The 25,108-nt window shown below is 37.6% G+C and overlaps 1 protein-coding gene and 1 pseudogene across 4 annotated transcripts in view; both read right to left on the bottom strand.

Moving 5' to 3' along the window:
- Positions 1 to 25,108, bottom strand: part of ELF1 (E74 like ETS transcription factor 1) — a 106,834-nt gene that overhangs the window by 22,833 nt on the left and 58,893 nt on the right. For all 4 annotated transcript variants that reach the window (XM_042977432.1, XM_007085356.3, XM_007085355.3 and 1 more), the window contains exon 3: positions 7,330 to 7,510. In XM_042977432.1, coding sequence (XP_042833366.1) covers positions 7,330 to 7,510 — 181 coding nt within the window. The remainder of the gene's footprint in view (positions 1 to 7,329; positions 7,511 to 25,108) is intronic.
- LOC102969372 lies at positions 20,582 to 24,143 on the bottom strand (annotated as a pseudogene).

Raw genomic sequence — 25,108 nt, 5'->3', positions numbered from 1 at the left:
AATTCACAACCCTGAGATTGATAGTTGCATGCTCTACCAACTGAGCCAGCCAGACACCCTTCACACTGGATTATTTTATTATTTTATTCTTTAATGTTTATTTTTGAGAGAGAGTGTGTGAGCAGGGGAGGGGCAGAGAGAGCAAGGCACAGAGGATCCAAAGCAGGCTCTGTGCTGACAGTAGCAAGCCTGATGTGGGGCTCGAACTCATGAACCATGTGTTCATGACCTGAGCTGAAGTCAGACGCTCAACCACTGAGCCACCCAGGCGCCCTTCACACTCGATTATTTTAAAGTGAAGCCCGGCCTATCGTTCAATTGTACATATGACAGTATATATCCTAAAAGACAATACCATGATCATACCTTTTAAAAATTGTATTTTAAATCAGTTATCCAGTTAATACTGAAATTTCTTTAATGCCTCAGTTTTCTAAAAAAATTTATTCAAATCAGGATCCAAACAAAGCTCATGCATTACATTTGGTGACACGTACCTCCTCCCTTTTTATTTTTCCTTTTTGCCATATATCTTTGAAGAAACAGAGTTATCTGTCTGTAGTTTCCCAGGTTTATGATTTTGCACACACCCCTGTGGTGCCACTCAGTATGTTCCTCCCTGGCCCATGTATTTCCTCCTGTAAACTGGTAGCTGTATCTAAAAGCTTGATTAGATTCAATTTTTTTTTTTTTTTTGCAAAACTGATTCTATGTGCCTCCTGAAGCAGTGCTATAAAATCTGGTAGTTTTCATTCAGTACTGTTAAGACTGAGAACCAGGTTCAGGTGTTATCAGCCTGATCTTTCCATTATAAAATTCTCCATCAGCCTTAAATAACTGACTTTAGCAGTTATTGATGATATCTGCCTAAATCCATTGTTCACAAGGGATTCCAAAATGGTGATAATTCTAATCCTACAATTCCTCCAGTATTTGTTAGCTAGAATTCTCTATAAAGAACAACTTTCCTTCATCAACTAGTTATCTTGAACCACAGTTCATACAATAAAGGTAAATTAAATACTTGATATTTTTTACATTATTTACTGATTTTCAGAATAATAAATGGGCTTTCTAGCATCTTTATAGAAGACAGAAGTGGCCATTTATAGAAGTGGCCATTCAGTTACTTTTTAGCATCATTGAAAATATAAAGGTTTTAACATATTATATTCTTCAATCCTTTGCAGTTGTAATTTTTTAAAAAGTTTACTTATTTATTTTGAGAGAGGGAAGAAGGAGTGTAGAGGCAGAGAGGGGGAAGAGAAAGAATCCCAAGCAGGCTCTGCACTGTCAGCACAGAGCCTGATGCAGGACTCAAACTCATGAACCGTGAGATCACGACCTGAGCCGAAACCAAGAGTTGAATGCTTAGTCAACTGAGACACCCATGTGCCCCTGAAGCTGTAATTCTTTTTTTTTTTTTTTAATTTTTTAAATGCTTATTTTTGAGGGGGGGGGATGCGGGTAAGGTCAGAGAAAGGGAGACACAGAATCCGAAGCAGGCTCCAGGCTCTGAGCTGTGAGCACAGAGCCTGACGCAAGGCTTGAACTCATGAACTGTGAGACAGTGACCTGAGAAGTCAGACCCTTAACTGAGTGAGCCACCCAGGTGCCCCTTAATTCTTAACCTCTAAACGTCCCATCTTCGGCCACTGGGAACTAAAGCTGGGGCCTGGGTCTTTCAGACATGACCCAAGTAATAGTTTTGTGCCTTCTGGGAAAAGATATATTACAGGCTATTCTTGTACATTTCCCATCCCAAACCCAGAACCAGTAGTTTCTCCTGGCTATCCTGGTATTGTTAGTGAATAATTTATTCAGAGACTATAATCTGTACACTAATTTGAGGAACTCAAAACATATACATTTTGAAGGATTTAAAATTATTCTGAAGAATTTTAAACATATTTGAACATAAACAGAATAATACAATGAACTTCTGTGTCTTCATCACCCAGCTTTAACAATTATCGACTCATGGCCAATCTTGTTTTATCTATATCTCCATGCTCTCCTCTTCCTTATTATTTTGATGTAAATTCTAAACATCCTAATATTTCGGTACTAAATATTTTATAATATCTAAAAGATAAGGGTTCTGTTTTGAAAACGTAAAAATACCTTTATCAAACACTTTTTAAAAATCTATATTTCCTTAATATCAAATAGCATACAAATGTCCAACTGTCTGAAATATCATATATGGTGGATGGTGGGAGGAGGGTTGATAGTTGTTGTTTGAATCAGGATCCAAACAAGGTCCTCACAGTGCAACTGACTGATAAGTTTCTGAAGTTTCTTTTCATTACTATGTTACCTTCCATCTCTCTTTTTTCCTTGCAATTAAACCAAGAAAGTAGACTGCTTGTCCTGCAGAGTTTCCCCGTCTAGATTTTGCTAATTCTACTCCTATTGTATAGTTTAACATGTTTTTTCTACATTTGCTTTAAACTGGTAATCAGTTCCGAAGGCTCAATCAAATTCTGGTTAAATTTGGGGGGCGGGAAAGGCTATTTTTTGTATATGATAATTAGCTGGAATACCACAATAAAGAGAAACTTCTCATTTAATAATCTAGTTACTCAGTATATAGTTGAAACAGGGAAAGGAGAATAAATGTGTGATTCTTAACAGTTTTCAAAACAGCTTTTAGCATCACCTATTGGTGACCATTTTTTTGGTGTGTGTAGCATTATGAGATGATGGATTTAAACATATTAGATATGTTTCAACTACTGGTTATTGTCCTTATTAATACTCAAGTTGTCCTATGTTTGGCTAAAAAATATTTGTCTTTGTTTTTTTAGAGAAGAAAATCGATCCTGAGTTCATACTAATATTTGCAATTCAAATGTAGCATTATACAATTTAGTTTTGGAATTACGTATTTATACTGTGTGTTTACATAGAATTTATAGGATTATAGAATTTTTATTTAACTTTGCAATTTAACATTTGTATATCTTATTTACTCTCTAAATCTTGGCTTCTTATGACATTAACTTCATTATTTATTTGATTTGACCCTAACATCTCTTGCACACACACACTCACACAAGCTTTTAAATAACAACAAAAATATTACTGAAAACAATTTAAGATTCCTAAGCAGCTTTATTTTTAGTTTTTGATTTTTAGGCTACATCTCATTAGGAAATGCATGACCTTAAAAATCACATCTCAATAGCTTAATGGGGTTCATCTGTTTTAGTGTGCTTCAATTTTTATACACTGCTAATTTTTCCTCTTTTGGACTTAGTGTTGTTTTATAATTATGTGAACATTTACATGGTTCCAAAGTAAAAATGACAAAACAAAGTATGTTTCAAGAATCTATCTTTCATCCCTGTCCCTTCCTTTTCCCTGAAAGAAACCATTCCTATTGGTTTTGTGACTTTTTTTTTTTTTAGTTTTATTTATTTATTTTGTGAGAGAGAGTACAAGTAGGGAGGATGCAGAGAGAGAAGGGAACAGAGGATCTGAAGCAGGCTCTGTGATGACAGCAGAAAGCCCAATGTGGGGTTTGAACTCACGAACCACGAGATCACAACCTGAGCTGAAATCAGATGCTTAACCAACAGAGCCACCCAGGCGCCCCAGGGGGTTATCAATTTTTTAAATATAAGCAAAGAAACATACCATTTATATTCTTTGTTCTCCCTTAAATAAAAAGTAGTATACTATTTATGCTACTTGACCATTGTTTTTTTAACTTACTATACAGTAAAAATCATCCCACCGTTATATATAGAAATCACATCACCTTTTGTATTTCAGAAATGTGAGTCAAGCTAAATATGTTTAGCATCAATGTTAATTTGACAACCTTTGTTTATTCCATTCAGCTTCAGTGCTTAGATTGAGAAAAGCAAAATAAACGGGTACGTCCTACATGAAACAGGACAGAAAACCAAAAAAAGTGCATCCAGCTTTTAAAAATATTTTTAAAATGTTAGCCCTTCATTAAATGGATAACAAAAATTTCTTCTGGCAATAATAAAACCCGCTAAGCTATTAATGCATGCATTTTAAACCTTCTTCATAACAGATTAGCTGTGATCTAGCAACTAGCTAAAATCTATACCAAAGACAGAAGGCATGGATACTATGATAACTTAGGGAATAATTTATTAAATACATTTGAACTTACTAGAAATTACTAAAAATTGTTTGACCTTGTAAAAACAGAAAAGAATCCATATGAAAGAAGAGACACTTAATGGTACTATTTAATAAGAGAAGATTTACTAATATAGTCATCACTGGTTACCATTTATTTGAAAAAATATAATTTGTACCATCTCCACTAGTAATTTTACTTTTAGAACTTCAAAGGCTGGCAACGGAAGAAGAATCTCCACATACGTAAGAACTAATGGTCAAATGACTTTCAAAAAACCTTAACACCATGGGGCATCTGGGTGGCTCAGTTGGTTAGGCAACTGACTTTGACTCAGGTCATGATCTCACAGTTGGTGAGTTTGAGCCCCGCATCAGGCTCTGTGCTGACAGCTCAGAGCCTGGAGCCTGCTTCAGACTCTGTCTTCCCCTCTCTCTACCCCTCCTCTGCTCACACTCTGTGTCTCTCAGTAATAAATAAATGTTAAAAAAAAAAATTAAAAAAAAAAACTTTAACACCATAACCTTTTTTTTTTTTTTTTAAATATATTTATTTTTGAGAGAGAGAGAGAGACAAGAGCATGAACAGGGGAGGGGCAGAGAAAGAGGGAGACATAGAATCTGAAGCAGGCTCCAGGTCTGAACTGTCAGCACAGAGCCCAACGTGGGGCTCAAACTCACGGACTGCAAGATCATGACCTGAGCTGAAGTCAGATGCTTAACCAACTGAGCCACCCAGGCACCCCACACCATAACCTTTTTCTAAATGAAACTTTAGGTGGAACTCCAACATATGAGCACATAAAAGTGGTAGTTTACCATTATACATTTCTTTTATAGGTTCAGATATATATCAAACTTGATAGGAGATCAACCAATGATAAAATTGAAAGTATTTTGGTTAACATGAAAATCTGCAATCAGGGCACACAGATGATACCTGCAGTCTAATATAAGCTTCAAATGCATAAAAATAGTTCAACCTTTTCATTATTGAAAATTTCAAACAAAATCAAAATTATGGAACACAGTCTAATGAATTCTCACATATCCATTTTCAGCATTAACCACTATCAACACATGGTCAATCTTCTTTCACCCATACTCCAATCACTGCCTGCAAGGCCCCCTCACACACATCACACCCACACCCCCAGGATTACTTTAAAGGAATCCAAGAACCATATTTTATCTCTAAAAATTTCAGCATGTGTATGGTATGTTACTGGCATACCTAAAAATATTAACAATAATTCCTTAGTATCATCTGAAGTGCTACCTGGGACTCACATGGACAGTTTATAAACTCTTCTTTCTCCATCTCTTTCTTTTCCTGTAGTTTCTGCAAAGCACAACATTCTTCCCTCCTTCACTCTGAACTTAGGAGGGCTACAGGGTTCTTTGCTTTCTTATGACATTGCTCAAATAAGGATGGAAGAGTTAAATAAAAGCTCAGGTTGGGAGATTGAAAAGGGAGAAGAAATATGCAAACAGCAAATGTGGTTTTTAAAACATGGCTTATTTTCTGGACCCATTCAATATCAGTTCTATTCTCTAGGAAGCATGGATCCTGTTTGTATCTTGTTATTGGCTATCTTCAAGTCTAAGCCCAAGATGGAAAGAAAGAAGTAATTCTTTCTCCTAAAGATCCAAGAGCCGCTTTCCTAGTCGGAATTTCTTCTCCAAGGACCAATGTCTTGCTTGATGACTAAAACCAGGAATAAATACTCTTTCAGTGGAGACCCTTATTCCCAACCTACAGAGACAGCTGTAGCTTTTCACTAAGGCATCAAGAAATTACAACTGAATATACTAGAAAAACCCACTAGCTACACAACAGATATATGTATAGCAATAGTCATTCTGTTATACAAAACACACAACTCAGTCAGTAATGAATAAAAACCTCTAACATAATTTAATTCCCCAATTGATAAGGAAAGATTTATCAAAAAACTTTCATTGGGTTCCTCTGAACAAAAAATGTGAATACTGGAGAACATGCTTTGTAAAAAACATATACAAAAAGGACAATATAAAAATTAAGAGTTGTTTGTCAATGTTATCAGTGGGGACCCAGTCACTTGGTGTATAATCTTAGGCAAATCATTTCATTATACCTAATTTCAGTTTTCTTTTTCTGTTGTGAGACATGAGATAATGAACTTTTTAAAATTTACTATGTTAAAAAAATAAAATAAAATCTACTATATTAATATGATGCACTGAGAAGGAGACAATGCTATTTTGGTGGTATTCTTTCTCCAAATTGCATTATCTCATTCCAGTCATGAGAAAATATTACACAAATAAAATTGAAGGACATACTACCATGTCTGATCAGTACTCTTCAAAAGTCTCAAGGTTACTGAGAGACAAAGAAAGACAGAGGAACTGTTATAGACTGGAAGACACCAAGAAGAAATAACTAAATGCAAAGTAAGATTCTAGACAGGATCTTGAAGCGAAAAAGAACATTAGTTTGAAATGGTTGGCATGCAATAAAGTGTAAGTTTAGTTAATGACATTGTGACTAATGCTAATATCCTATTATTTTCAAATTTAAGAATAAATATTCAAATAGCCTTTGCTTCCAAATAATTAATTTTCTCAAACATCTCCAACACCTACCTCTGGCCAAGACAGATGAATGTAAATGTATACAAATACAAATGCATGCACCAATTTCTAAAACTGATGAAAACAGCATTACCACTAGGTCACACTTCACAGTGAACTCTTCACATTTCTAATAGGCTACTAGTTCTGACTTAACCAGAAGAGAAGTCTTTTTTAAACCCTAGTACCTTATCCTACATTTGGTTCATGGCCTCCTATTTTCCTTCCTGTGACAGCAGTAAAAGAAGAACCTTCCTATATTTTTCCCTACAAACAACTTCCTATTGTTACTGAGAATATAGAGCATGGCATATTAAGTGCTCAGTGAATGCCTGACAAATCAGGTTGGCTTGGTTCTCCTTACATACCTCTATTTTGCCACATTCATCCCAATATATTTAGGAAAAAAGGAAGAGCAGGTGAGAAAGCACTACGAAACTCAGGTAGATGAGAAAGAAAATATGATTTCCCTCTCCCTGCAAGGCTCTAGCCTCTTGAAACCAAGCTAGGGACTCTTATGCCCCCAAAATCACAGGACTGAGAAACTGCCCCAAACTATGCTAAAGTACGGTGCTGCTGGGGACACACCTGTGAGCGTGATGTCATCGTCATCTTCATCTATGATTTCTTCCTCGGCAACATCCAGGGAGCTCTCAGTAATCATGTCATTAGGCTCTTCCACACAGGCTAGACCCGCGTAACTATTGAGAATATCAGCACCAGGAACATGTTCCACAATTACAGCAGGAAAAATAGCTGGATCACCAAGCTGGGAAGAGTGAGGGGAAAAAAAGAGGATTAACAAAGTGTTTGCTTTTGTTAAATACAACCAAAAAATATTTTCTGCTGGACATCAATTTAGTTTTTATATCATCAGTTACTGAAATCTTGACAATCTTTCTGGGCTGCAGAGAATGTGTATCTATTAAGGATAAACTTTTCTTATTATCAATCTTGAGGCTTAACCAAATTTTCATTGGAAAATCCTACAACAACATACTTTTAAACCACATTAAATAAAAAAACCTAGTATCATTAATTCATAAAAAGTGGCATACCAATGAAATGTACAATTAAATACAATCTCAACAAAAGTTTGACAGGAAAAAAAACCCACATAAACTTAATAAATGTTACATTGTCACTGGCATACATGCTGTGTTTAACAACAGCTTTTCACTCAAATGGGGAAATTAACTTTCATTTTCTATTTGGTCATACATCATGTAATTTTAGATCAGGTCTATCACGATCTTTCTGTATTATTATTTCAATTTTTTCTGGTTTAAGAGTGGTAGAACCTCCTCCCTTAACCCGAGATAATTCACATATATTTCCAGATACATGAATATTACCTTATATACAGAGTACAATTATCAAAACACTAATATAGTACTAAATTTAATCTATAGAGCCTATTCAAATTTCCCCAATTGTCTCACATTCTTTTAGTTATTTATTTTTAAATTTATTTACTTATTTATTTATTTAGAGTGTACACACACAAGCATGTGACCAGGGAGGAACAGAGAGAGAATCTGAAGCAATCTCCATACTGTCAGCACAGAGCCCAACACGGGACTCGATCTCACAAACTGTGAGATCAAGACCTGAGCCGAAATCAAGAGTTGGATGCTTAATCAACTGAGCTACCCGGGTGCCCCCCACTTAACGTCTTTAAAACACACAAACACACACACACACACACACACACACACACACACACACACGAAAAAGGGGCACCTGGGTGGATGAGTTAAGCGTACAGCTCTTGACTTCGGCTCAGGTCATGATCTCATGGCTTGTTGAGTTCAAGCCCCACATCCGGCTCTACACTGGCAGTGCAGAACCTGCTTCGGATTATCTTTCTCTCCTTCTCTGCACCTCCTCAGCTCATGTGCTCTGTCTCTCTCTCTCAAAATAAATAAGTAAACTTAAAAAAAAAAAAAGGGAAAAAAATTCTAGTTCAGGATCCAATCTAGGATCATACATTTCATTCAGCAAATAATTGTATTTCTCCATGGCAACTCCTTTAATACAAATAATTTCTTTAATCTGAATCAGTTCTTCAGCTTTTCTTTCTCTTTTTATGATTTTGACACTTTTGAAGAGTACAGGCCATTTGTTTTATAAACGTCTCCCCCATCCCAATTTGGATATGCATGGTATTTTCTCATGATTATATCAACTTGCATTTTTGGCAAAAACACCAAAGAAGTAATGCTGTGTCCTCATTAAGAGGTCCAAAATATGTACATATTTGTCCTATTACTAGTGATACTAACTTTGATCACTTAGTTAAGATGGTATCTACCAGATAACTAACTATAAAGTTACTATTTTTCCTTGCATAATTAGTAAGTATCTTATGGGAAGACAGCTCAAGACCACGTAAATATCCTATTTCTTGAACATATTCCCATAAAATACTATCTTCTTCTGTTTTTTAATGTTTATTTATTTATTTATTTATTTTGAAAGAGAGAGCGTGTGCACACAAGCATGAGCAGGGGAAGGGCAGAGACAGAATCTCAAACAGGCTCTGCACTGTCAGTGTGCAGAGCCCAATGTGGAGCTCAAACTCACAAACCACGAGATCATGACCTGAGCTGAAGTCAGACGCTTAACCAACTGAGTCACTGAGGCGCCCCCAAGTATTATCTTTTAAAATGTAGGAAACTGAGGGTTGATGGGGGGTAGGAGGGAGGGGAGGGTGGGTGAAGGGTATTGAGGAGGGCACCTTTTGGGATGAGCACTGGGTGTTGTATGGAAACCAATTTGACAATAAGTTTCAAAAAAAATTTTTTTTAATTTTAAAAAAATGTAGGAAAAAGTTCCTGCCAATATGTAATAATGTCAGGTGTTTTGTAATTTTCCTTGAGTAAATTTACTGTGTTGAAATTATTATTTATGATTTCATTATAACTTACCAGCCTCAATCTTTTAAAATTAACATGTTTGTAGCACTGCCCATGGAGGTTAAATGCTACTTCTATCGTAAGAATTTAACTTCTATCATAAACATTAAGAATCAGGGGCGCCTGGGTGGCGCAGTCGGTTAAGCCTCCGACTTCAGCCAGGTCACGATCTCGCGGTCCGTGAGTTCGAGCCCCGCGTCAGGCTCTGGGCCGATGGCTCGGAGCCTGGAGCCTGTTTCCGATTCTGTGTCTCCCTCTCTCTCTGCCCCTCCCCCGTTCATGCTCTGTCTCTCTCTGTCCCAAAAATAAATAAAAAACGTTGAAAAAAAAAAAATTAAAAAAAAAAAAAAAAAAAAAGAATTAAGACATCACAGGTGCTAACCATATTAACTGTGCTCTGAAATTTATGGCTAATAACCCTAAAACATATTTGGATCATTTTATTTCAAAATGTTTCTTCCTATTTCAAAAAAGAGGAAGTTAGAAGCAACTGGCTTTCCGTAAGTTTTAAAACACCAAGTAGGAGACTCAGACATTGCACCATAAAACCCAGACACATGAGAGAAAGTATATAAAATGGCCAAAGCATAGTCATTTGGCTTTCCCTTCCTTTTAAGAGGTGAATGCTGCACATTCAACCTAGCATGAACATTTGCTCATTGAAACATCTCTTCTCTCTTAAGAGCTCAAGTTAAGCTCCTAGTCTTCTAATGAGGCTGAGCCCATGAATGATTTAATTTTCACATGATTTCATTTTATGCTGCAGCAGCTTTCTGTACCAGGTAAGAACAGGGCTTATCACCTCCATCCATTGGCAGAGGAAGAATCAGATTAAGAAACTTACCCAAGGTCACCCACGAAGTCAGAGACAGAGACATGTCAAGGCAATTCACAGGAGCAGTCCTCACCCAAATGAAACCAAAGTTTTACTGCCTATTCAAAAAATACTTGGCTTCTGAAATTTGGGGTAGTGAGTGTTAAGCACAACAGTAAAGCAAGGAAATTAGTTTCCTTTGAAGTAAAAGCTTAATTAAGAATGAAAAGGGACACATGGTTCTGTGATTTAGAAGGCAGCAACATGTGAAAAAGAAACACTATGAACCATGAGAGCTCAGGCATTCTCCATCCGACTTTAAATTTTCCTCACTTTAAATGAAAGAGGAGCACTAGCTGATTCTAAGGGCACTTCCAGGTTTTGTTTTGTTAAGATGTATTAAGGCATGGATCCTAAAGTTAAGGAGCTGTGCTGTGTTTAACGTATGACTTTCAATATCATCTTTTGCAGGGCCTCTCCAATCTGAGTCTATTATGGACTTTGTCGTGGGCCACAGCCAGGTACTTCCCAGGATCCCTCCCAATTTAGCTACGCTGTCTTCCTCTAAGGTAGTTGAAAAGCATGGGCAATTCTTTTCTAGTCCCCTGAAATGGAGATGTATATTCAAAGTGTTCTTCTCTAATTTCCCCTGTGTGCTATTAACTCATATAGAACAAACTGACCAACTCCAAATGTCATGTAACAGGCCTGAATCTATATATACAAAATACATGTAGGAACTCCCTCTCAGGTGACTGGAGAGAATCTCCCCCTTGATTACCACGTAATACACACTCCAGAAACTAGCTGCTGGTCTGAGCTCATGATAAATTCCTGCCTTTTACACTGCTTGACTAACAACTGACTCAAGTCTGAGTTACCAGGAACCTAAAAATTTTATGACTACACCTTCGAAAATTCCTTATAGAGAAATGGTTCCCAACCTCTTAAATGAAGGTGTGGCAAAATTTCAAATGTTGACTTTTCCTAGATTTAAATTTTAAAGATGAATACAATACTGGGACTTGTATTAGGTTGCTAGGGTCTGTGGAATTACCACAGACCTGGTGGTACCATAGGACCACAGACAGAAATCTGTTGTCTCACAGCTCTGGAGGCTGGAAATCCGAAATCAAGGTGTTGGCAGGCTTATTCCTCCTGAGGTCTGTGAGGGACGGGATCTGTACAGGCCTGTCTCCTTGGCTTACAGATGACTGTCTTCATGTTCACATGCTGTTCTCTCCTGTACGTGTCTGTGTCCAAATTCTCTCTTTTCGTAAGGACACTGATCATAGTGAATTAGGGGCCTACTCTACTCCAGTATAACTTCATCTTAACTAATTACATCTGTAACATCCCTGTTCCCAAATAAGATCACATTCTGAGATATCAGGAGTTAGCATTTTAACACATGAATTTGGGGAGATGGGGTACAGAGAGCAATTCAACACCTAACAGGACCCAATTTAATTTAGCTTTAAGTCTATCACAGGACAGCTAGCTCCCTCTACCCTAAACAGCTTCTCTAGCTTATGGCAATTAAGATTATATATTCTTATATATATTCTAAATTGAGATTAGATATTATTCTTCAAGCTTATGTGCTGAAGACCACCAAACCTTATGCACCTTAGTTTTTTCCACATCACTTCAACCAGACCCTTTCCCAAGATTTATTTAAAGAAGAACCTCAGGGGCACCTGGGTGGCTCAGTCAGTTGAGCCTCCGACTTCGGCTCAGGTCATGATCTCACAGTTTGTGGGTTCCAGCCCTGCATCAGGCTCTGTGCTGACTGCTTGCTCAGAGCCTGGAGCCTGCTTCAGATTCTGTGTCTCCTTCTCTCTCTGCCCCTCCGCTGCTCACGCTTTGTTTCACTCTGTTTCTCAAAGATAAATAAATGTAAAAAAAAAAAAAAAAAAAAAAAAAAAAAAGAAGAAGAACCTCAGGAAGGTCAGAGCTCTTCATAAAATGGCCACATTCCTAACAGTCAGCAATAAGCTCTGTTACCTCCTTTTAAGAAATTAAGGTGTCAACACTTTGTTGATGTCCTAACAAAAATATGTTTCATTTGGCTGCCTACTTAAAAAAAAACAAATCTCCAAGTATCCCTAAAACCTCTCTTTGTTTAAATAATTAATCATCTACTCTTCAGTCCCTTTAACTGAATCAGGGAACCTCAGTCAACTCTACCAGTGGATATCAACACCAATATTCACTGGGAAACACCTAAAAATATCAATACCTGACCCTACGTGGGAGCAAACAAATCAGAACGTCTGGGGATGTGACCAGGGCATGTTATTAAATTTCCTTGTGTGGTTCTAATGTGCATGCAGGGTTTAGAACACTGCTCTAAAGAATTACAAAATTCAAAACTGCATCCCCTAACCTGAGTCAACTTGATTTACGCCAATGTCTGACATACTAGTAATCCAAAACAACAAAGTTATATTACTTTATTATGACATGTTTTGGCACTTGCAGATTATTTTCCCATTTGTTTTTGTAACAGAACCAAAACAAATCACAAAACGATGGGTGGGAAGAGAGATGGAAGACTTCTTGGGATTATTACACTCTGTCAAAGATCAGAGTTTTCAAAGCCTCAGTTTCTATGAGCAAATTAAACTGCACTGATAAGCTTTCAACTGTTGTGTGACTTTATTGAGTGTCTTAACAACTCTGGAATGAAAAATACATACCAGTTTTCCTTTCTATTAATTTCAGGTAAATTAAACACATGTGTTGAAAGCGAAACTTCAACCAATTTTTTAGCATCCATAATGAAAATCAAACCAACTTTTGGCAGGAAGGAGAGTTCCCCAAATTTTAACACTGTCCACTATGGACTTGCCATTTGTTGTGGCTGATGACATATGTAGCAATACCATCAAGTTGAAAAGAGGAGGGAAGTGACCAATCTGTAAACAGCAATGTTACTCTCACCAGGCTTGCTTTTCCCTCAATATACCACAACCCAAGGCCCTAGGAGGATATTTCAGAAAGTATGGACCATTATTCCAACCATATGAAGTAAAGCTAATTCAACAAGTCTTTGGATACAAAAAGACAAAAGAACTTTCAAATAACTTGTTTGCCAAGCTTCCCTGACAGCAGAGCTCAATCTGGTACGAGGTTGTTGTGAAACATCCTGCCCAGATCCTCTATGAAACAGCTTAAAATGAAACAGCTATCAAATGTTTTCCTGAAAGAAAAGCAAGTTAAAAACAGTCTTTCAAAACTTCCCCAATGTACATACTCGTTTTTAAGATAGGTGCAAAATGAGCACATTTTCAAGTAGTTTTTACTATCACTTTGCCTCAAAACAAGCCAAAACCAAGAGTGGGGTGGGCCTCACTCGAGCAGTAATCTTCAACAGCTTCCTCACTCGGAGGCCACTCCAATAAACACACAAACACAGTTCATTTGCCATGAAAACACATCTTTAAGACACACTCCTGTGCCTTCTCTTCAAACCAGAATGCTGCCCCAAAGCCTCATCCTATGAAGCCACAGCTTTGAAAGTATTTCCTTCACCTATGATTTAAAAAACCAAAACACAAAAACAAAAACCCAATACCTCAGTCTATCAGGACACAATCAGACAATATTTGCCATGCAGCAAATGCACTAGAAACACACCTGGTGAAAACAGGATGCAACAGTAAGTGCTCAAGCTCTAGAGTTAGAATGATCCTATTTAAGGCCAAACTGTACCATGCCCTGGGTGTTTGAACTCCATCAAAATTTTCAGCCTCTCTAGTTTTAGTTTTCGTGTGTATCAAAAATGAGAATAACTTCTAGAGTTGTTGTAAGAATTCAAGAACATGTAAATATATCATTTGTTATACTGCATGGCACAGAGTAACCGTTCAACAAAATAACTGGATGATTAAGTACTTCAATACTGGATTTAGATAGAAATAAACACTCTTAAAACTTGGCTAACTTATATACGTATATCAAATCATCACATTATACACTTAAACATGTTATATATAAATTACATCTCAATAAAACTTGGGGGGAAAACTTGGCTTACTATAATCTTACATTAACAGGCATGGTTTTTTGTTTTTGTTCTATTTGAATAAGAATAGTCCTTTCAGAAAAGCAATGAATGCAACCAGAAAAGTAGTGAACACAACCATCTCATCTCAGCAACAACCATTTAAGCTTCAAGGTAAAGCAAAAGCTGAAACATACATGTTTACTTTGTGACAATTTATCAAACTATACATTTAACGATTTGTGCATATTTTGTGTTTACGTAACACTTCAATAAAAAGTCTAAAAAGCAGAGGTCAATCTGATAGAAGAAATAGAACTTTAAAATGTCTCCAGTTCTCTCTGACCATTACTTTGAGACAGAGGTAAGGCAGAGCATTTGCAGGGAGAGGAGACTTGAACCAGATCAAACAAACACTATGGCGATATTTTATTCCCTTTTATAAACCATAAAATTAAAGGAAACCTCTAGACATGGCATATCTAGATAGATATAATTAGGGTGAGTGAACAAAATGAATTTAAATTAAAAATCCTTTAAACAAGTTCCCATGGTGCATTTAAAAAAAATTAATAGATTTTTGGGGTGCCTGGGCAGCTGAGTCAGTTAGCTATCCGACTTCAGCTCACATCACGCATGATCTTATGGTTAGTGAGTTTGAGCTCTGCATCAGGCTCTGCACTGATGGCTCAGAGCCTGGACCCTGCTTCAGATTCTGTGTTTCCCTGTCTCTCTCTCTCTGCCACTCCCCTGCTTGTGCTCTCTTTCTCTCCTAAAAATAAATAAAAACTTAAATAAAAATAAAAAACTTAATAGATTTTTAAAAAGATGTATTTTGGGGAATAGATTAATACATGAACACATTTGTATTCCAAGAGTTTAAAGTATTGTCCCTTTTCCATATAGTTCCCCTCCCTAATAACTACCACTGTTCCCAATACATTTTGAATTGATTTTAGGAATTGATCTATTACATAAAACAAGCCAGAATTGTGCAATACATCTCCAAGGCTCAGCATAAAGTCCTGTGAAGGCTTCTTCACAGCCAAATTCTCTGCACACTTTAAAAACCCGGTCATTAAAACAGCTTCATTATCTGCAAATAAGAATACTTCTGTTGATTAACTCAAGCTCCCCATTACACGAGCTTATCCGTCTTTATTTTAAAAGAAAATGAAAAAGAGTTTTAGCAAACAGGCAGAAAAATTTATGTACCTATAGTACACACTGCCCAACACGTTGGTCTAAATATAGTTTTCCTTACTAGAGTGTAGTACATGAATCTAGTGTTTAAAATTTTTAGTATGCAAATGTATTTGGGAGAATGTGAAAATTTTACTTATTTATAATCGCTATAAAAGAGGTTTTACTTAATATTCTTCCAGATTCTCTTTTTCCTTCAGGGTTCTTTTTCTCTCTTATAGTTAAGAGTTTGGGCTTTCTCAATCAAAAAGACTCAATTCCAATGCAGGCACTGTCACATTCTACAGTGGTGTTTCTGGGCAACATTCATTTCCTCATTCAACCTCTAGGAGATTTCTCTTTACAGGGGGTTTCCTTATTCATAAAATAAGGATAACAATAGTTGCCACACCATACAGGGTTATTATGCTGAGGATCGAAAGAAAATATGTGAGAGCACTCTCTGCTTTGTGAAGACTGTGTATCCCAGGCAGCTGTCCTAACTTGGGCTCGAATAATACTTACTCTCCTCCTTTCTTTTAGAAATTCTAAAAGAAATTTTGTTCATTTTGTGTTGACACATCCTCTAGAGAAAATATCCTGCACTAGTCAGAATGACTAAAAATAAAATAATTAGAAGAAAAAGCAAGAAGTAAAACATTTTTAAGTCAACTGCATCCAAGTGTGACACAACCAAAAACCAGTTGAAAAGTAGATCATTCAAAATAGACTCTCTGGAAGTTGAAGGAACAAAAACGTTATTTTTTAAAGAAAATCTAGAGAAACAGGTTTATTGATCTGGACTTTCTAGTCTGGAGAACCACTTGTCTTTCTTTTATAAATTATAGATACAGTGTTTTAGCTGAAGCTCAAGAGTCTCATTTCAAAAAAATCTCAGATGGTGAGGTGCCTGGCTGGAGGCTCAGTTGGAAAAACAAGTGACTCTTGATCTCAGGGCTGTGAGTTTGAACCCTATGTTGGGTGTAGAGATTACTTAAATAAACTTAAAAAAATAAAAATAAAAATCTCAGATGGCTTTTTAGACACCACTGTGGACCCTACCTCCTCAAGTATGTAAAGAAAAGTGTGTGATTAATTATCAAGCCTCACAGAATAAAGGAACCTCACATGGAGATAATATTCCATCTTTTAGGAGTAACCTTTGGATAAACTTGTAAGAATTCTGTTTTTTTAACCAATATTATGTAATTTAATAAGATCAATTAAAAAGGAAAAAATGCATATTGCCCACAGGACCCAGCAAATGTAAGAGACAATAAATATTAGCTATTATATTAAAATATGTATCCATTTTGGGATTAGCCTACTAATGTGTATGTGCACACATTCCCCCAGGTTTTGGTATCAGTGTTATGTTGACTTTGTAAAAATGACTTAGGAAACTTCTCTCTCTGAACTGAAACTGTTTAAATGATTCATTAAAGTTTAAAATAACTTACCCATGAAACTCTTTGGGACTACCAGTTTTATGCATGTGGCAATTATTCCCTGGCAATTTCCTCAGGGCTTTTTTTTCATTGTTTCTAGTGCATTTTCATTTTAAACAAAACACCAAATATTCATTACTACCTTTCTAAAAACTTAGAAATACTTCAATGCACTAGCTTAAATGATACATCAAATCGCCATACAGTTCTGTGTTTTTTCTTTTTCAAATTTTTATTTAAATTCTAATTACTTAACATATAGTTTCATATTGGTTTCAGGAGAATTCAGTGATTCATCACAAGTGCCCTCCTTAATCGCCATCACCTATCCAGCCCATCCCCCACCCACCTGCCTCCATCAACCCTGTTTGTTCTCTATCATTAAGAGTCTCTTATGGTTTGTTTCTCTCTGTTTCCCCCCCCCCCTTCCCATATGTTCATCTGTTTTGTTTCTTAAGTTGTACATGTGTGAAATCATATTGTATTTGTCTTTCTCAGACTGACTTATTTCACTTAGCATCATACACTCTAGTTCCACCTATGTCATTGCAAATGGCAAGATTTCTTTTTTTCTGATGGTTGAGTAATATTCCATTGTGTTTCCATTGTATACACACACACACACACACATATCTTCAAGGACATTTGTTCTGCATTATGTCTTAACAGAAATATAAAGAAACCAAGTACTGTCAAAATTGGTGAGTCAATAAACAGCTAATAAGACCAATTACCCACTGATACTCTAAAACAATGTTATTAAATCAGAACTGGGATCCAGATATCTTTAGTAAATAGGCTAGGTAATTTTGAACAGTGCCCTGAGTGCCTTTGCAACTCTGCCCTAGGAATCTATTGTAAGATTCTAATATAGTTATTCTAGCTATCCAGTAATAAATGTGAGAGAATACAATAGGAAATGGAGAGAAATATTAACTCTGTCACAGAATCATTTGTGGGAATCAAAGTGTATATGAAATAGACACTGTAAACTATAAAGTGCTCCACAAAATGTTAGGAAATATTTTTACACTTCACTCAAGACTAGAGCAGGCAGTGTATTTCTGGCATGGAAATCAACTTGCAAAGCAGCAGCAGGGCACACAATTGAATATATAGGCTTCTGTCAGTCCCTTCACTTCCCAATGGCTCTCTTTCTTCAATATCCTAGGTTTTTATAGATTGTAGATTTTTTATAAACATCATGATGCAGATATTATACTGTAGCCAGTGGCTTGGTATAAGAGAAAAAATATTCAAATCTCTGAAAATTAACATAAGCAAAGCGCTTTCTTAATCTGATTAAAAAGAAACTCACTACAGTGCTATGTAAAAAGTTCTCTTCCAGTTTGTCTTCGAGAGTTCAATAAAATGATCAATATAACAGAATAAAATTAAAATTAAGTGGTATTCCTAACGTGGTGGCAGCTACTACGTTAAGTACTTTATATGGCTTATCCCTGTCAATCCCCACAACACTATGCAGTTTTATTGACATCGGGCAACCAGCTAGGAAGAGGCAGAACTGAAACCTGAACCCAGACAATCTAACTCCCAAGTCCACAAGATTAACCATTAGGATAGACTCTAAGAGTACAGGATCCGATAAGTAGATTATGGTCTAACAAAAGTTTCATCTCAGTTAAAGCTTATATATATGTATGTATGTTTTATTTCTGTTGGCCCCAGCAGAGATGAGTGTTTCTGAAGAAGCTTAGCTTCTCTCTTCCACGGCACCATAAAAAATAGTGAGGTCTAAGTAAAATGGTCTTTTCTCCAGAATTCCCCTATTAGATAATGTTCAAAATTCTACTGTAAATCCCTGTGGAGTTGATTTGGCTAACTCTAATCCCAGTTTAGGTCTTTTGTGACTATTGGCTGCCTTTAGTCTTTGCCCAGATTTTTCCTTTTCTCAGCCAGGATAAATTACAACTTACTTGGCCATGCATCTCGAAAAGTAAAATGGTCACTGAAAACAAACTTGGTTTTCCCATTAGAGTGCTCACTTTAAAAGTTCAATACATTGGTAGGTTAAGGGTATGTGGGCGGTGGGAGAAACGTAAATTTTGGGAAGTATGCTAACTTTTAACCAGGTTTAAATGTTTAGTTACAAGCCAACTAGATAATACCTTAGCGGTCACCATCAGATTGAGGTTTTAACCATGCAGATTCTACATAACTCAAAAAATTTAAAATCATAATTAAGGAGGCAATTCCTACTTCTAAAAGATGGGACTTAGACAAGAATCTTATACAAATATGTATGAATCATTTCCTGAATACAGACAGTTTAGCTACAAAGCCTTTTCCAGAATGGAAAAGTGACACTAGCCAATCGTAGGCAATAAAAGAAATTAGAGTCACTCCAAAAAAACTGAACAACTCCCAGTCAAACTATATTCAAAGAAACTTAACATGCTTTAATGTTAAAGGACAGTGCTCCCCCACAGAATTAATCTGCCAGATTTTTCAAATCCTGAGTGATAAATTTGTTGGCTTATTCTAGAACTAAGCCAGCAAAGAAAAAATAAGGGGGGAAAAAAAGCTGAATGAATTTGTCTAAATGGTATTCAAATTATAAAAATTGACTTCATTACCTAATTTATCCCAAACAATTAACAGAGTATGCAGTGGTACACACAAACTTTTAACACTTTTTTTTAATTTAATTCAGGTCATTCACAACAGCAACTGCCACATTTCTTGACCACTAGGCTTTTGTTAAATACTTTACGTAAACACTGAATACTCATAACCTTGGGAGGTAATTCTTTCACTTTTGGTGAAGGAAATCAAAGCTCAGAGAAATTTAAAAACTTGTCTGAAGTCACACGTCTAGTAAGTGGTGGCTCCTGGTTCCCAGGCTGATACTTTGCTACAGGTCACAGATTCGTAATTGACAGGAATTACCAATCTGCAGAATTCAATATAATACTGAAGTTGCAGGCAGTTGATCTTAATGCACATAAACGAGTCACTTTTCAATAAATCATTTCCCAGGTAAATCTTCAATACCAAATTATTTCTGAATGTACTCACGCGTTGGGGCAGGGGAGGGGAGAGGAAGTGCCAGTTACTTGAGCTTCCCTGTAGTTGCTTTCCTAAAGGTAAATCGCAGTTTTTCCTAAATACTCTTTGTTTTTTCCATACCAGAAAATAAAGTGGAATGAGAGAAGTGCAGAGTCAAACAAAACCATAAAAATATAACAAATCTTTAAATTGTCACCTAAAATATCACCTTTCAGGAGAGGAAAATTCTTTCCTCATACTCCAATCCCTACAACTCCAGGTCAATTCCCGGATCCCTCCTCACATGCTCAGTGCTCTTTTTCTCAATGTCTCAATAGGTGAGAACAGATGAAACAGGTAAGCTCACAAATGTATTACTAGTCATTACAACATAATTCTTCTTTCCAAAAAGAACTGCCCTAATACTGAGAATTTTGGTTACTGTATCAAAAACAAAACAAAACAAAACAAAACAAAACCCAAAAACTCTGCCCATATTCTAACATCTTTAACATTCAGCATATCAGATTTATGAACATTATTTAAGGACATCACTTTGTTAAATTCACACTCTAACAAATCATTCATGACCGGTTTTCTTTTTACTTTAGTAAATCAAAGGACATTATCTTCATCATTATTCTCAAAATAATGTTGAAAGTGACTTTGGCTTAGGGGGCAAAAAAAAGGCCAGTAACCCTATCTGTTCACATAATGACTTATCCTTCCCTTTATGTGTTACATGCTGAGTAAAACGAAAGGAAGCAAAATTTTCAAGATCATGTGGCTAAACTGAGCTACATCAAAGAGGTACTAATTTCCTTATTCACCCAGCAAGGCTGCTCTAGGTGACTGAGCACTTTCTGGGAGAAGGGAGATGGCCAATTCTACCCCCAACAAAAAAACTGACCAACACGAACTTCATTTAAAAAAAAAAAAAAAAAAAGCATTTTTTTGAAAAATACACAGAATGGATAAGTACAAAGTGATATACCCAGACAATGGAATATTATTTAGCAATAAAAAGAATGAAGTACTGATACATGCTACAACATGGGTGAACCTTGGAAACATTGTTTAAGTAAAAGTAGTCAGTCACAAGAGACCACATACTGCATGGTCTCTTGTGCATACCACATTCAATGTATACAAAATGTCCCACGACAGGCAAATCTATAGAGACAAAAAGTAGACTAGTGGCTGCCACAGTGTGGGAATCCGGGAGAATGGGACATGACTGCTAATGGGTACAGGTTTCTTTTTGGGATAACAAAAATGTTCCAATATTGATTATGGTGATGGATGCAAAACTCTGTTTACATAGTAAAAATCGTTGAATTGCACAGTTTAAAATAGGTGAATTGTACGGTATGTAAACTACATCTCAATAAAGCTGCCATTTTTTTTTTTTTTTTAAAGGTAGTACTCAGGTCTATCAGGTCACAAAGACTATCAACCTCAATTACATTAACAGATTAACTAGAATACATAACATTTTCTTTTTGCTAAAATCATAAATGCAAAGTATAATTCTTCCACATTTAAAACCACTTTTTAACTACTTGCCTGCATTGGTGGCTGACATTATTCAAGGCACAAGCTGGGTGACAGTTCCCAGTTTTATCATTCCAAGTCAGTTGCTTCCCCTCTCTAAGCCTCAATTGACTCTTCTGGATAGTAGGAATTAAAGTACCTACTTCATAAGATTGTCAAATAGGATAATCCCTGTAAAGTACATAACACAATGCACAGGACAAAATGGTCAGTAAACCCTAATTACTAAAGTTTATCACTGGATGTTTCTGGAACTCTTCTAGTCCATATCCTATCCTATGCGACGACCTCACCCATATTCATTTTTCATCTCTTTTAATTGGCCTTCTGCTCCCCAAAGGGTAACCTGCTTCTATTCTGCTGCCTCAACACCTCAGAACTTCGGTGTCATTGGTCTCAGACACCACTCTGCCATCCATAATCCTGCGTGTGGTGGTCTTCTGGACAATGTGCAAGGAGCTACTGCTGTCCAGGGTGTCACCGAGACTGAAATCCTCCCCGTCTTCCAGCAGGTGATGGTAGGCGGTGATCTCAGCCTCCAGCTTGACCTTGATACTCAGCAAGGCCTCATGCTCCTAGTCTGGTGCTGCCCCTCTGTCCAGGTCTGTGACAGCTCTGACTCCCGGTGCAGCAGGACCCCACTGAGTTGCTCCGTCTGCATCATGTAGTGGGCCTCCACCTCCCCCAGGCTATTCTCCAAGCTGGCCTTCAGGTTTCTCATCAAGTCCAGGTTGATCTCCAAGTACTCAGCTCTGGGAGGGTCATCTCAGCTGTTCCTATCTCAGTGGTCTATGAGGTGGCCACTGTGGGGCTCTCCTCAATCTGCTGGAACCAGTACTTGTCCAGGTCCTCTTGGTTCTTCTGAGCCAGCTCGTCATAGGGCTTGGATGCCTGCCATGATCTTGCTGAGGTCCTGAGATTTGGGAGCATCCGACTCCACGGTCAACTCAGAGTTGACAATTTGGTTTTTTGGACCCCTTACTTCCTCCTCATGGTTTCTTTTTCATGAGGAACAGCTCCTTGAGAGCCTTGATCTCTTACCTCCAGCTTCAGTCAAGTGACACTGCTGTCATCACTGATTCTGTGGAGCTCAGGGAGAGCATTCTCCACAGAATGGCACATGGCCAGCTCCATCTCATATGGACTCTGAAGTCGCCAGCAACAAGATGTGCACTGTCAATATGCAGAATGATGCAGGCACTGTCCATAGATTTTGCAAAGATCTGAGCCCTCAGCAAAATGCTCTTAGAAGTATTGCCCCCAGTCTCTGACCTGGGGTCCCTTCCTCTGCAGGTGTTCCCAGATTTTGAACTCCAATCACTAATTATCAGCCTTGAGGCTCCTCACCTCCTCCGGGCAGGAGGCCAGGTGGTCACTCAGGTCTTGCATGGTCTCCTTCTTCCTGAGGATGCCCCCTATGCCTGCCAGACCCCTAGCCATCCTGGTGGCCAGGCCTGGGCCCCCCACCACCCTATTAGCTGGTGGAGCAGAACACAGAGATCTGAGAGGCTGAGCCCCAGGTGCCTGCATAGACTCTGGCATCCGCAATGCTGACTGGCAGGACCAAGTGGTTGGGCGACAGCATGGAGCCCTGGGACCAATAGTTGGAGAAGAAGTCGGAATGGGTGGTGAAGTTCATGCTATTTGAGGAGGAGCATGAGAGGCCAGGACTCAGGCTCAGGCCACTCATCCATATTCATTTTAAAGACCTTGTCATGGAGCCTGATGAAATCACTGGGGGGACAGTTAAGGGAAAATTGCGAAAGAGTGTAATAATAATTTCCTACTGCCCTCACCTACTTCTCCTTCATAATAACCATCAGCTTCCTCACTAATAGTTGGCAGGGAGATAAGCCTGGCCAAACACTAGATCATAGGAAGGTTTGTCCCTTCACATAACCTGAAGAGTGCCTCAGGGTGATTCAAAGTCAGACTTTCCAAAATGTAAGCAGACTTATACTATGGGCTCTGTGGCAGAACTCCTTTGATGAGGGTTCCAAATGTACACAAAAGAAACAAGCAACCTCTGGTATGTTAGTTGTACAGAAGGTTAAGCTTTTAATGGATCTGATAAGTCTGATCTGCCAAGACTACAAAAGAAGGCCACAAGAACAGGTAGATTGATCTATATACCCTGGAATTACATGTAAATAACAAAATTCCTTATGTCCACGTACAGGTTAGTTATCACCATCCCAACTTCTTGTCCTCCTGGTGCTGGTGCTGAATAAGTTACATATAGAACACGTCAACTCATCCCTTCTATTTTAATTTTAAGGTACACTTAATCCCTGACCTAACAGAATTTTTCCTAACACAATTCCTTAAAAATGGCCCGTTGGTGTGATCTATATTCTCTACAAAATACAACCTCATTCTCAAGATACAACCATGTCAATGGGGCGCCTAGGTAGCTCAGTAGGTTACGCATCTAACTTTAGCTCAAGTCATGATCTCACAGTTCATGAGCTGGGCCTCTAACTCTGGGCTCTGTGCTGACACCTCAGAGCCTAGAGCCTGGAGCCTGCTTTGGATTCTGTCTCTCCCTCTCTGCCCCTCCCCCGTCCATGCTGTGTCTCTTTCAAAAATGAATAAACATTAAAAAAATTGGGGGGGGGGGGAGTTGGAGGGACTGCCTGGGTGGCTCCGTCGGTTAAGCGTCTGACTTAGGTTCAGGTCATGATCTCACGGTTTGGGAGTTCGAGCCCCACATCAGGCTCTGTGCTGACAGCTTAGAGCCTGGAGTCTGCTTCTGATTCTCTGTCTCCCTCTCTCTCTCTCTACCCCTCCCCCGCTCACACTCTGTTTCTGTCTCAAAAATAAACATTTAAAAAAAAACTAAAAAAAAATTTTTAAATAAATTTAAAAAGATACATGTCAAAAACTCCCTTTGTAACTTGAAGGAGTCTCCTGAGAAACAGAAAAATCTATATGGGGGCAACTGAGTGGCTTAGTCGGTTGAGTGTCTGATTCCTGATTTGGGCTCAGGTAATGATCCCAGGATTATGAGATTGAGTTCTGCATCAGGCTCTTCACTAAGTGTGGAGCCTGGTTAAGATTCCTTCTCTCTCTCTCCCTCTGCTCCTCTCCCCTGTTCATGCTCTGAATAAATAAGTAAATAAATAAATAGAAAAACTCTGTATGGATATTTACTTATTTATAATTTCAGTGATAAGTTTTGAAAGTTATTTGACATGGTGTTGACTAAACACATACAACAGAACAGTTCTAAATACATAACAGAAGAAAGACTCCATGAGTATTTCTTTCTGGTCTTACAATTGTGGTGGAATTGAGGCAAAACTGCCCATGCACTGAGAATGTGGATAAATAGGGTCCTAGAAAATATATATACTGTAGTCAAGAGAGTTTGGGGAACATTACCTCTCATTCAAAAGTCTTCTGATGTGATAATGTACATATGAAAATGTAA

This window comes from Panthera tigris, chromosome A1, assembly GCF_018350195.1.
Source record: "Panthera tigris isolate Pti1 chromosome A1, P.tigris_Pti1_mat1.1, whole genome shotgun sequence".
Lineage (NCBI taxonomy): Eukaryota > Metazoa > Chordata > Mammalia > Carnivora > Felidae > Panthera > Panthera tigris.
This window is presented reverse-complemented; position numbering and strand designations above follow the sequence as displayed.